This window comes from Sinocyclocheilus rhinocerous, unplaced genomic scaffold, assembly GCF_001515625.1.
Source record: "Sinocyclocheilus rhinocerous isolate Xijiao unplaced genomic scaffold, SAMN03320098_v1.1 scaffold1063, whole genome shotgun sequence".
Taxonomy (NCBI): Eukaryota; Metazoa; Chordata; class Actinopteri; order Cypriniformes; family Cyprinidae; genus Sinocyclocheilus; species Sinocyclocheilus rhinocerous.
In genome coordinates this window covers 1,216,099-1,230,269 of record NW_015625586.1, presented here as the reverse complement: position 1 = coordinate 1,230,269, position 14,171 = coordinate 1,216,099, and the positions used below count along the sequence as shown (strand labels likewise).

The 14,171-nt window shown below is 36.9% G+C and overlaps 1 protein-coding gene across 1 annotated transcript; it reads left to right on the top strand.

Moving 5' to 3' along the window:
• Positions 1–1,092: 1,092 nt before the first annotated feature.
• slc4a1a (solute carrier family 4 member 1a (Diego blood group)) lies at positions 1,093–12,357 on the top strand. The gene is made up of 19 exons (XM_016571734.1): positions 1,093–1,243; positions 2,846–2,911; positions 3,029–3,084; positions 4,449–4,546; positions 4,646–4,692; positions 4,778–4,943; positions 5,498–5,633; positions 5,852–5,921; positions 6,300–6,342; positions 6,434–6,618; positions 6,719–6,920; positions 7,923–8,126; positions 8,293–8,444; positions 8,618–8,707; positions 9,474–9,640; positions 9,936–10,177; positions 10,327–10,496; positions 11,256–11,429; positions 11,665–12,357. The coding sequence occupies exons 2-19, from the start codon at positions 2,849–2,851 to the stop codon at positions 11,710–11,712; spliced, it is 2,313 nt and encodes a 770-aa protein (XP_016427220.1). The 5' UTR covers positions 1,093–1,243; positions 2,846–2,848; the 3' UTR covers positions 11,713–12,357.
• The last annotated feature ends 1,814 nt before the right edge of the window (positions 12,358–14,171 follow it).

Genomic DNA, 14,171 nt, shown 5'->3' with positions numbered 1-14,171 from the left:
TTAAAAAAAATACTAAAAAAAAATCAATAAAAGCAAAATGTGTCTGTTTTTTTCTTCTTCATTATAATCCATTAAACTGTAATGTGATGAATGGTAACATACAAATCAGCTTATATTGAAACATTTTTTTTAATAAAACTGTTATATTTTAAACTTTCTTTTGCATTACATCCTAAAGAGAGTTAAATCTGTCAAATTTTGTGGCCAGGTTTAGTGTCCTGAGTAGTAATGAATAGTAAGACAGGAATATAAAGGGAACACAAATGGCGTTTCCAGAGAATGACCTGAACCAAGAAGGTTCACAGAATCATCCCTCTGGATGAAAAGTGAATCAGCAAATGACACAGCCTGGATTATTGTTTTGTTTTATTTATTTCCAGGACTTGAACGAGCTCTCATTGGCTCAAGGGGCAGCAGTGTTTCCGTGACTCAGCGGAAAAAAGGTGACATATCAAACGGATGTGAGGGTCTTGGAGGGGGAAACCCCTTAAAGCACCCCCCAACCACCTTTACAGGGGTGTCCACCAATACTCTACGTGAAGGGAATCCCAAACCTCTATGCAGCTTGACATCAGAAGGCAAGATAGTTTTACTGATTAGTTTACCCTGCTTATGATGAGCTCCACATTAAAAGTACACATTAACCTCTCTCTCTCTCTCTCTCTCTCTCTCTCAGTGTGTCATAATTTGGCCTTTATCCAGGTTAACTGTTTTCTGGGAGTGGCATACACGATGGGTTGTTTATATTTTATATTAATATTTTTTGCAGATACCTTTTTACCTGAGGAACTAGCATTAAAGTGCACATGAGCCCATGCCTTTTGAATCAGTTTAATGAGGATACAGAGTTAACTAGGACAGGTAACTGAGTCTGTACCACCAGAGGCCTCAAACTCTCTCCGCCTCTCTTACTATGTTCTGTCTTGGACCGGGTTGAAGGTGACTGTTTTTGGGAGTGGTGTTAGGGTTGGGGTATTCCTGCTGTAAGGTGGCCCCATCGATAAGACTGTTTCTCTGATTATGGGGGTCTTATCACTCACTCCCACCCCTGGGTGCTCTACGCATGCTGTTGCTTTTCGGGTTGCCGTGCACTACGTGACTTTACGTCTTTCTCTCTTTTTCCATTACCCCTCCATCTCCACCCATGCCTTTTGAATCGATCCGAGGTCAGTCTTGAGTTGGGCGCTCAAAGTGTAGACGCGGAAACCCAGCACAGAGACCCGCCAGGACCACCTGGGCTCAGGTAAGGGTGTGCTGCGCTCTGTTAAACAGTCAAACTAAGTGTTTATGAGAAGATCTGAGCGGATGCAAACGAAAACAGTAGGTTAAAATGAGAGGGTGGTCACTTGTGCACAGGGGGACACCTGCTACACTGGAGAAAATGATTTTTCCAAGTAGAAATAAAACAAAGACTATTTGAGTCTGTTTTAAAAAGAAAATGTAGTATTCCGTTTTTCTATTTATAAAATTTCATGGTTAATTCAGTGTGTTACTTACTGTTTCTTTGTAATTGCTTGCGAAATATACTAGCAATTTCTGAGTGAAAATTGTTTCTACACCATTTTTTTTAGTGTTTTCAGTGTACAGATCTCACTGTTACTTGCAGCAGTAATTTATCAATCATTTTGTAAGGACTGCTGGAAAAAAAAATTGAACTTTATATTATATATATTGTCTCTATAGTTGTATTTCTAAATATCTCATAAGACTGAGGCTGAAAATAATGAGCTTTCATACTGGAGACTGTGAGGCTCATATAAGGAGTTGTTTTATAACTGCATTTAACAAATTATTCCAGGCAGCATATTTAAATGTGCCATTCATTTTTCGATTGCTAAAACTGCTAAGATAAAAGAACATTTCCACAAGTTTAAATTTGTTTATGTAAGTAAATCTAAATGTTAATAATGTTCATCTTACTGAAAATAATTTGTCTTTCTTTTAAATTGGTGCAGTCTGGTGTATTTTATTTATTGAAAAGTTGGACGCTGTGTGTTTAATTCTGTCTATAGAGTAACTTTCTTCAGTGTATTTGTTGTATATAGGCTTCTTAATGAACCTAGGGAAGGTCACATATCATATTTTACTAATTAGTTGCAATATTCTAATAAAACATTTTAGGAAGTAGTGTTCTTCTCTCCACTCGATTTTTCATTGCTCACAGTTTTTAGCACAAATCCCAACTAATGTGGAACTTTAACACATTGGAAATAGCTCTACATTTCATAGTAATTTTCTAGCAAACGTTGATAAGATTTTTGTTCAGTGAGGAATATATTTGTGTTTACCATCTTTGTCAATCTTTTGAAGTAGTAGAGAGTTTTGAAGCGCCATCAAACCGCTCTGATGTGCTCTATCTCTATGCCCATGAGGGACAGAAGAGCCCTTATCATTCGCTAGAAGTTCAGGCTTCAGATAATTGTCTGTTTGTGGCTCTCACACACCCTTGTGCTAGTTCAGGGTGAGTCTCAGTTTTGAGCCTCTGAAAGACAAAAACTGTGATCTGATCCTCAACGCTTGTGAACAGAGACCTTGCTTTTTTTTTTTTTGCTTATATGAAGTAGTCAAAGACATACAGAACATTAAGAACTATATTTTTATCATTCATATTTATATATGCCATTGCAAATACACTGTAAATATTCTATGCAAATCATTTGAAGTAAAATTTACTGGTAAAACTCATACTAGTCAATCATACAATTTGTTGAAATGTATTTGTTATGTTGTCTATAGTAACACTTTAATAAAGGGGAGTATATGAATGAATGATAACCACTGCCTGTAGCAGGTGTGCAGTTCTTACAGTCTGACTGTGTTATTTTGTTTCTCTGTGTGAATGAAGGTTATGTGTGAGTTCTGGGACAGAGAGAAGACAGTCTTGATGATGGAAGCAGTATCGTTTGAAGAGGTGAGGAGAGCATCTCATTGCACATGAAGTAGTTGATGAAGGTCAAGTGCAAGTTGATTTATTGGCATGACATGTGTATTATAGTATGGATAGATATCACTCTCTCTCTCTATATAGGACAACGACATGTCCTATGAGGACAGTGAGTCATCTCTACCATCTCCATTCACTTTGTGAGTATCACACACGTAACACACACTGATAGAAATGCAAATAAAGTTGCATCTGCTTCACTGCATTTCTCAGCCACAGTTTAAGATTCCTGCTGTCAGGTTGTATCGATTTAAAGACCGGTAATGTTTGTAAAATTATTATGAGGATTAATATCCCCAAACTGTCATTACCGTGGTGCATCTAGACAATTTGATTATTATTTTATTAGGTCCTTATGATATTAACACTTTTTATATGTAAAGTAGTTTTGTGTATTTTTGCAACTTTGCCTTTTTCACAAAATTTCATACCCATTGACCAAACTTATATACTCCCAGAACAGACGTTTTGGGGGAAGCATTCACTTTATTAGAAGTACCATCAGCATGAAAACTGATATTTCAAGGTGAAAAAAAAAACTTCAAATGTGCATAAATTAAACCAAACATGGTGTGTAAATACAATGCAATTTTGCAATTTTAATGTTTTTACATTGCAACAATGTGAATAAGATTTTACAAATTATTGAGATATTGACAATTAATAATTATAAAAATAAAACCAACACCAATGCCATCAAGAGAGGAGATGCAGAGGTGATAAACACAAATACATTAATTCACTTACTCTTATCTTTGACTTCTTTGTAAAAGCCTTAATAAAAATTCTCGTCCACACTAGGCATACGTTAGCAAACATGATATCACAGTTATATTTTTGTAATTATGTATACCCTCTATGGCAAATTATTGAGATATTGACAATTAATAATTGTCATGAAAATAATGCAATGCAATGCAAAAAAAGAGAAAAAAATGGAAAGAGAATTTTTTTTTTTACAAAATTGTATCTACTTTTTTTAATTACCAGTCAGTTATTATATTTATTGATGTATATAGTCATTCATTTTTGGGAGAAGCTAATCAGACAGAGTTCTCATCTGAAAATCTCAAAAAATAAAATAAAAATAAAAAATTACTAATTATTTAAATCTCTAACAGTCAGAAGTTATATTTTCACTTTCAACTGGAATGTTGTGTGTGGTGATGAATGATCACAAGCCCAACTATGTGCCCTTCTCAGTTTAAATAAATAAATACAAATAGTGGATTACTGCACACTACAGTAGGCCTACTTCAGGATTACAGACAGTAGCCTAAAGTTGTCAAACGTCGCACCCTTGTGGCCGACCAGGGCAGTGCGAGGGCTGGACAGAGTGAGGTTTATGTTTCTTGTATCAGGGATGGCTTGAGTCGCTTTGTAAGAGGATGGAGTTCATTCTGCCCTATGGTGCATAAGATATGGTGAGTGTGTGGAGCCGTGACAGTCGGGTCTGTACCCTGGTGTGTGTGCTGTAGCGTGTGCTCTCTGTCGCCCTCTATAGGACCCCTGCGGGACACAAAGGCAGCTATGATTTAGAGCAGATGAGGCAGCAGGAAGAGGAGCAGCATCAGACCTTCACCTTCTCTAGAGACTTAGAGGGTGTGTTGCAAATATATAAACAAAATACAAATGCATATATAAAAACAAACCTTACACCTTACCGATTCGCTACTCATTTTTTCCATTTCCCTTCTTCAGCTGCCCGAAATACCAACACCAATGCCATCAAGAGAGGAGATGCAGAGGTGATACACACAAACACATTAATTCACTTACTCTTATCTTTGACTTCTTTGTAAAAGCCTTAATAAAAATTCTCGTTCACACTAGGCATACGTTGAGTTAAACGAGCTACGTGGGGAGGTGTGGCAGGAAATGGGACGCTGGCTGGGTTATGAGGAGAACTTAAGCCCTGCCACGGGACAGTGGAGTCAGCCCCACATTTCCTATCTCACCTTCAAAAGCCTCATTCAACTCCGCAAGGTCATGACCACAGGTGAGACACCAAGTGACATGTTTCCTCTGGCCTTTGGACACTTTAATTAAATAAGAAAGTGTAGAGAGGAAAGGAAATGGGTAAGTGTGGTGCCCGCATAAACACTGAAATATACTTCTAACAGAGGCCCATATCTCAACCAGAGCATGTTAAATTCAGTGACTGGATCAAGTAAAACACACCAAGCAAATCAAAGCTTCTTTCAAAGCTGTTACAATGATATGACACTATAACATGGTGATAAATGTGAATAATGTAAAGCAAACATGATATCACAATTATATTTTTTTATAGTGCTGTCAAAAGATTAATCGTGATTAATCGCATACAAAAAAGTTTTTGTTTGCATAATATATGTGAGTGTTGTGTGTATATTTATTATTTATATATGAATACACACACATACATTATATATTTTAAAAAATATTAAAAAAAACTAAAATAGTTATAATAAAAATTTCAATTAATCATCACATTTTAGAATTCCAGGTTTTCAGTTTTGGGGTGAATTAAAAGGAATATTCTTACATATTCTTTGTGGTGACTGTAACCAGGGGCGGTGCTGCTAGATGTTGATGAGAGCAGCTTATCAAGCATTTGTCAGAAGATGGTGGAACAACTCCTGCTCAAAAAAGAGATCCGGCCCACTGACCGTGACGCTCTTGTGGCCATACTGCAACGCAAGCGCAGGTCAGGCTCCATGTCATCTGTGTTGCTTTGTGTGTGTGTTTATGTGGAGGAAAGTTACTTCAGTTTTTATCGCTGTATAAAGTAGTCCTGGGAACTGTTTTTTTGTATTTCAGAAATCCTCATTATTTGGTATATGAGTCACAGGGGTCTATATTAATAGCCGAATATCACTGTGTATGACTATAAACTTTATATGACTCATTGTTTCTGCTTCACAGTCAATTAGAGCCCACTTCGGCCCCTGGTTCAGCAGACATAGAGCTACAAACATTCTCAATCACCAAACAGGTATCTATCTGTCTGTCTATCTATCTATCTATCTATCTATCTATCTATCTATCTTGTTGGTCCTGCAGCAGTCTGATGTTAGAAAAGGGTAGAGCTGATGTTAGGGCACTGCATAGTTTATAATTTCCCTCTTAATGTTAGGCTAGTTAATGGTTAGGATGAAGACTATGATTATTTGAAAGGACTGTTGTTCCAGGACCACCAAAACATTTTGATCTAGGATGTCCTACTGGTTTAAATCACAGTGACACTATCCTTCCGTCCTTTCAGTTTTAGACTTTAAAGTCAGATTCTCGGATGTGGCATCCAAATAATTAAAAAATAACTAAAAACCTCTAGTTTCTGAATAAACATAAAAACTGCTCTGTTCCTCCTCAGCGAGACATGGTTGATCGTGTGGAGGCCTCTGTGGTTTTATCAGGTGAGAGTACATCCATTTTTTATTCTATAAAAACACTTATTATTTTGTTATATAGCATATTTCATGCCCTTGTTTCTATACCACTCTTAAGGTGTGGTGGAGAACCTCCAGAAACCAGTGGTGGCGTTTGCACGTCTACGGGATTCAGTGGTGATGGAAGGGGTTCTAGAAGCTCCGATTCCTGTTCGTTTTGTCTTCTTCCACGTGGGCCCCAGTCACAGTGGCATGGACTATCATGAGAGTGGCCGGGCCATGGCGTCTCTGATGGCTGACTGGGTAAAGAGGAGCTATGGACTGGCACTGAAATGTCATGAAATAAATCAAGAAAAATGAAGGCTTTTCTAATGTCTCGTCTTAATTCTGTACATGCAAACAGGTGTTCACTCTGGAGGCTTACTTAGCTACAAACGAGAAAGATCTGACCAATGCCATGGCAGACTTCATGGACTGCAGCATTGTGATCCCACCCACAGAAATCCAGGACGAGAGCATGCTTAAGCCAATCATCAACTTTCAGAAGAAGATGCTACGAGATAGAGTCCGCCCATATGACACCCGACTCATGGTTGGGGGCAAAGGTCAGGCTTTATATAATGACAAGGTGTTGACACTGGTGTCGCTGCATTAATTTAATTTGACAAATCCTTCAGTCCCCTTGTGTGCTTGTTTTTTTAAATAATCCAAATAGCCTGATGTTTATTAAAAAATGTAACACAGTTTATGCATTCTGCAGTACTGTGCAGATTTCCTAAAGATCCAGTCTAAAAAAAACTGCAAAAAAGTCTGCAGATTCAATCTGGGTCTGGTCATGTTCCTTCTCAAGATCTAAATTTGACCCATTTCATTTTAGTGTATATGAGGCTGGTCTGGCATTACTGCAAAATATTTAATATAGTTACACTCACACTTATACTCAATAATTTAGCGGACACTTTTATCCACTTACAAATGAAATGAGGAACATAACAACTAATGTATCATGGAAGAGCCAATAATGCTTTAAATACCACAATGGCAAGCTTCTTTATTAAGATTTAATCATATTCATGCTTTTGGCTCTTCATACGTCACAAGTATGTTTTTTTTTTTCTGTACACATCTTTTCTTTTTCTTTTTTTTTCTTTTTTTGTGACATGTGGCCAAGTATGGTGACCCGTACTTGGAATTAGTGCTCTGCATTTAACCCATCCAAAGTGCACACACACAGTAGTGAACACACACACACCGTGAACACACACCCGGAGCAGTGGGCAGCCATTTTTTGCTGCGGCGCCCGGGGAGCAGTTGGGGGTTCGGTGCCTTGCTCAAGGGCACCTCAGTCGTGGTATTGAAGGTGGGAGAGAGCGCTGTACATTCACTCCCCCCACCTACAATCCCTGCCGGTACGAGACTCAAACCCGCAACCTTTGGGTTACGAGTCCGACTCTCTAACCATTAGGCCACGACTTCCCCCTTAAGGTTTAATTACCTTAATATCAATAATGGCTACATGGAACGGTCTTCCTCTGCATCTATCCTGGCCATCCTAGTGTTAAATCTGGAATTACATCAAATAAACTGTGTTTTATTGTGTTTATTAGCCCCAACTGGACCTGAGAAGCCACGGGAGGATCCACTAGCCCGTACCGGCTATCCGTTTGGCGGTATGGTCAAAGACATAAAACGTTGCTACAAGCGTTACCTTAGTGACTTTACCGATGCACTGGACCCTCAGGTGCTGTCTGCTGTCATCTTCATCTACTTCGCTGCCCTTTCACCTGCCATTACCTTCGGAGGACTTCTTGGTGAGTACATTCACTGCCAGCATAGACTAATCACACCACTGAAAAAGATCTAAATTAGTCGCATTTATCGTTTAACACGTGGCATAAAATCTGGCACACATTTGATCATATTTTGGCCAAGAACTGTCCACCTAGACTGGATGAAATTAAAAAGAGCATTAAAAAGAGTGCTTCACCCGAAAATGGAAACTCATACCTGAGATAATAGAGAGGGCCTATCCCAACACTGCCCTGCTGTCCATGTGCCTTATGTTTGGCTGTTTCTTTATTGCATTGTATATCCGTGGGTTTAAAACTAGCACCTTCCTTCCCGGTCCTGTAAGTTTGCTCAGTTTACCTTTTTTATTTAAAACTCTGATACTGTTTAGCCAAAAATAGGTTCAAAGGTTCAAATAATTATGGAAAACAAAAAGGCATTTCAGCAATTAGCAATCCAGCCAAGCCTTTAAATGTACTGATCATGTTACTATTAAAATACTGTACACCACCAGATTCGTCGAATGATTGGAGATTTTGGTGTCCCCATCGCCATCTTCTTCATGATTGCTGTGGATATCATCATCAGAGATGCCTACACACAGGTTTGACAGACTCAAAATATTGAATTCATGCTTCAAAAAGCAATGGCACCATTTTGATTGATTGATTTATTTTTTGTCATTGTGTGAGCTGCACTGGTTAAAATATTTCAATGTTTTTACAGTGGCAGTCAACCTTGGAAATGTTTGTTATATACTAATTAAATTTTTGTTCTACATTTTTGTTGACATTTACTGGGAAAATCCAGTACTGTAGTACACAGAAAAAGAATATGCACATTTGAATGTACAGTATACAGTAAATTTTTTGTATTTCATTTCAATCAAGGGTCCATATTTGCATGTCCATTTTTACACATTTGTTATATCTAGAGTCAAGTACAGCAGTAAAAAAATATCTATTCACAGAATGTAACACTACAAGTTGCAAAAACTGTTGTGTATGGCTGTGATGTTCCTACATGTTCAAAAATAGTAGTGATTGTGCTATATGACAGTTTCACTAAAAATCAACTGATCAGTTTTGCTCAGCAAGCCACGTGCATTTAGTTATTGTGAAAACTGTAGACAGCTGTACTTTCCCTTTTGCGCACAAGTTGCACACAAGACAAAAAAATCTTATTAGAGAATTGACCCATGCAGAGCGATTATGGAAAAACTCCCTAGTGAAATGAAGATAAACATGTTTTATGCATCTGGACCCATAGCATAATTGGACTTATATAACCTGGGATTTTGACCATTATAATGGATAGTTCCATTCATCTGTCTCATGGTAAATGTGTAAATGGTAAACTTCCTGCTTTAGAAACTGGTGGTGCCAAAGGGGCTGACCGTGTCCAACCCATCTGCTAGAGGCTGGATCATCAGCCCATTTGGTGAGAAGAAGCCATTCCCTGTCTGGATGATGTTCGCCTGTGTTGTTCCTGGCTTGTTGGTCTTCATCCTTATTTTCCTTGAGTCCCAGATCACTACGTGAGTGTGATATTCAGAACAGAACACATTTAAATTCACACTAGAAGATCTTCACTATAAAGAAAACACCAAGAAGAAACAGATGAAGATACTATGATACAGTGAAGATATTTTTGAAAGAAGTCTATTATGCTCACCGACGCTGCATTAATTTAATCAAAAATACAGTAAAAACAGGAATATTGTGAAATGTTACTATAATTTAAGATACAATGAAGATTCATGCAAGGATTTTGGTAGTCAGAACTTTGGTGTAGCTACTGCATTAACCTCACACCTTTTCCTTACCATCCAGGCTGATCGTGAGTAAGCCTGAAAGAAAAATGGTCAAGGGCTCTGGTTTCCATCTGGACCTCCTCCTTTTGGTGTTCTTGGGAGGAGTTGCCTCTGTCTTCGGTGTCCCCTGGCTCAGTGCTGCTACAGTGAGATCTGTCACCCATGCCAATGCCCTGACTGTCATGACCAAAGGCCCCAGACCTCAGATTGAACACGTGTTAGAACAAAGAGTCAGTGGTATTTTGGTGGCCGTGATGATTGGTGAGTTGCAAGCTTTTTATCTGATATAATGACACTTAATCAACACAGTTAGAGTTTAATAGCCATTTTTTTTTTATCAAATCGACATGTGATACATAACAAAATGTTACTGAACAATACACAGAATCATTCTAATTCTTTCCTCACAGGGGTCTCAATTCTCATGGAGCCCATCCTGAAGATGATTCCTATGACGGCTCTGTTTGGCATCTTTCTCTATATGGGTATCACTTCACTGAGTGGCATCCAGCTTTGGGACCGTATGCTTCTGCTTATTACACCAAAAAAGCATCATCCTCCTGTTCCATTTGTCACCCGTGTAAGATTTAATTACATACACACAGAGGCGGACAGTAACTAAGTAATTCACTCAAGTAATGGAGTTGAGTACTTTGTCCGCCTCTGCATACACACATACACTACATGGATAAAAGTGCACTTTTGTTCAAAAGTTTGGGGTCCGTCCACTTTTTTTTTAAGAAACTGACACTTTATTCAGCAAGGATGCTTTACATTGATCAAAAGTTACAATAAAGACCTTTATAGTGTTACAAACAAAGAAATGCAGTTCTTTTGAACTTTATATTCATCAAAAGAGGGGGAAAAATGTATCACAATTTCCACAAAAATATTAAGCAGCACTACTGTTTTCAACAGTGATAAAAAATAGAAAAATGATTAGAATGATTTCTGAAAAATCATGTGACACTGAAGACTGGAGTAATGATGCTGAAAATTCAGCTTTGCATCACAGAAATAAATTAGATTTCAAAATATATTCAAATAGAAATAACTTTATTTTAAATTATAGTCATATTTTACAATATTCCTGTTTTTACTGAATGTTTGATTCAATTATTGCAGCATTGGTGAGCATAATAGACTTCTTTCAAAAACATCATTAAAATCACTTATCAACCACAAACTTTTGAACAGCGGTGTATGGTGACACCCAAACTCCAAACAACAATGATTAGAAGGGATACTTTTGGCCATGTAGTCAATTTGTCAATCGATTGATCCATCCATCTACAGTATCTAGTTACTGAATTCTCTCTCTCTCTGTGTTTCTCTACAGGTGCCCACTATGCGTATGCACTTGTACACTTTGATCCAAGTGATTTGTTTGGCGATTCTGTGGGCAATCAAATCTAGTGCATTTTCACTTGCCCTGCCCTTTGTCCTGATCCTCACGATCCCACTGAGAATGTTCATGACCGGTCCCGTCTTCACTATCATGGAAATGAAATGTGTAAGTATCTCTTATATAGGCCTAAGAGCCCTATGCCACCATGTCTTAATAGAAAACAAAGTTAAAAAGTGCTATATGAACGCTTTGTGTTGTACACATTATATATTGTTTTATACTGCGATGTTTTCCTTTATTGTTTTATTTTTCAGTCAAAAATTTAGACAACACTTACTCACACCTATGCATTTTTATTTGTCCATGTTGTGACTGCATATGTTATGTCATACTTTTGCAGCTGGACGCAGATGATGCAAATGTGAAATTTGATGATGAGGATGACTAAAATAACCCCAAAACACCCCTGGACGTCTTTCTTGAGCCACTATAAATTAATCTTACTGTGTGCATTAAATGAGAATCTTTTGCTTATATTTTTTAACTGTTGTACATTCAGTTCTTAGCTTAACCAATCGATATGTCTCTACATCATTAAAGTTTTAGAATGCAATTAATGCAGACCTAAAATTCATAAACTGTTCATATACATTCCATAGTTGTTTATCACAATCCTTCCTTACTTTTTTTTTTTTCTTTTGTGTGTTTGTGTGCCTGATAAGATATTTGTTTTTGTTTTTTTCATTTGGGATTTATACATCCTGGTGTTTATTTATTTTATGTATTCAGGGTTTCGTGCAAGAAATCTCATGTCAGTGTGAAGCATGTCAACGACACACCAGCTTGAATGTAAATCCTATCATGTTTTAACAGGTGATGCCTTATGCAAAATGTGCCTTTATATAGAATTTCAATGTTTCAGGGACACCATACCTGTAAATATGATAGGCTTACAAATACAGAATATTAGCATAGGTTATTTTTGCAAAGATTTGATACTTTAGAGTATAAATTAATATTTGGTTTTATGTATGCTTGGTCTGTTATGGTGTGTGACTTTAATGATTAAAATTCTTTAAAACATCTACAATAATTCTTAGTAAAGAAAGCCTTACATTCCTGTCCTAAATTAGTCAGGGGAGCTTGCAAACACATCCACTTTGGCCTGGCCCACCCAATCATGAGCTTGGCCCACCCTGGCAACCAAACTCCACCCACCTTCTCAAGTGTCCAGCCCATTCTGAGAGTCCTACGACCTTCCTTACGTGTTAAAGCCAGACCTGCTTTACTGAAAATGTAAAAAAAAAAAAAAAAGACCTTTTCACCAGTGATTCCCAACTAGGGGTACTTTAAGAGGACCCTTTTTTTTTTTGCAGAAAATGTAGAAAAACTGAAATTTTCGACTTAAAATGTAGTGTTATCAATACATTAAAATAATCCCAATTTTTTACATTTATGTATTATTATTATTTATTTTATTTTATTTTTTTACATTTTTGTCAGTGAGTAGTATACGTACATACTTTACCATTCAGAGTAGAAGTTAGTACGATTTTTTTTAATAGTTTTGAAATAAGTCTCCTATGCTTACCAATGCATTTATTCGATTAATAAACAGTAAAAACTGTAATTGTGTGAAATATTATTAAAATTCAAAATTACTTTTCATTTAATACATTTTTATATCATTTATTTCTGTGAAGACATGTTTAGCCATCTAACATGAGAAATCAGAAATCATTCTAATATGCTGATTTGATGCTCAAGAAATATGTCTTATTATTATCAATGTTGAAAACAGTTGTGCTGCTTAAAGGGGTGGTTCACTGGGTTTTTTCTAGGCTTGATTGTGTTTTTGGGGTGCAGTCTAACATGTGTTAATGCTTCGTTTAAAAAAAAAAACGCATTATTTTTCACATAATTTACCTTTATAGAGTGGTGGAACTATGATGTCACTTTGTTGGCAAAAACTCGTAAGCGAGTTAGCATTTTAGCACTTCCGGTTCCATCGTCCCAGAGTCAATGGGTTTTTTGAATGGGATTTTGGTTAAATCCGTAAAATAAGGTCCGTGGTTCACACAAGCTCAAGATACTTTCACGTTTTATTCTACGACATAAAATACACCAGTTACACCCCACTCGTGATTTTTTAGTCGCGGTGAAAGTGAAACTTTAACGATGCATAGTGCTTAAAGCCACGTTAAAATTAAATGTTTACGGCCACATGAAGCTGTTAGAAAAGCATATGAGGAATTTCTAGAAGCAAGGATAAAATAACATTTTGTGTACCCACCCTAACAAAATGATAGCTGAAATGTGGTACTTTATTCACGAAAATAAGTTTAATCTTACCATATCCAAAAACTCGCTCACTCTGCTGTTATTTAATAGATTAAATGCACTAGAATTTTATTGAATAGTACGTGGAGACATGTTTTTAATTAAAATATTAATATTAATCAAGGATTTATTGACTTTTAATGCACCTTATTTCGAAATGTACAGAAATAGCCATACGTGCTTTCATATGTCCTTTAGTTATGATTATTTCATTTATTCACTATACTATTTACTATTAATGTCTCATTTCAGTTTTAGTTTGGCTCTAGTTTTGTATCTATTCCAGTTTATATGAAAAGGTTCATGTAGCGTGGATTTAAATTCATATACAGAATAAATCCTTTTCACTGAACACGTTAAAAATAAGTGTGAAAAGGTTGTCGGGAGCGTGGTGGTGGTGACGCTGAAGGCGAGCGACCGTGGTGCTGTAGTTCGTTTATAGCCTAAGTTTAGCTTTTAAGTTCTGGCGCTTTTATTTAGGCTTCAAAATTCATCAAAGTTATATTATTTTGTGAAGATTATCTTGATGGACAAAACGTGTAAGTTTCATGAACTATGGTTGAACAC

What these genes read in the sequence shown, in the direction of transcription:
- slc4a1a (XM_016571734.1), top strand. Translation starts at nt 2,849, where the DNA reads ATGTGTGAGTTCTGGGACAGAGAGAAGACAGTCTTGATGATGGAAGCA. An exon ending in TACCTTCGGAGGACTTCTTG is followed by an intron (nt 8,127 to 8,292) that starts GTGAGTACATTC and finishes AGCATTAAAAAG; the next exon opens with AGTGCTTCACCCGAAAATGG. An exon ending in CTTGAGTCCCAGATCACTAC is followed by an intron (nt 9,641 to 9,935) that starts GTGAGTGTGATA and finishes CTTACCATCCAG; the next exon opens with GCTGATCGTGAGTAAGCCTG.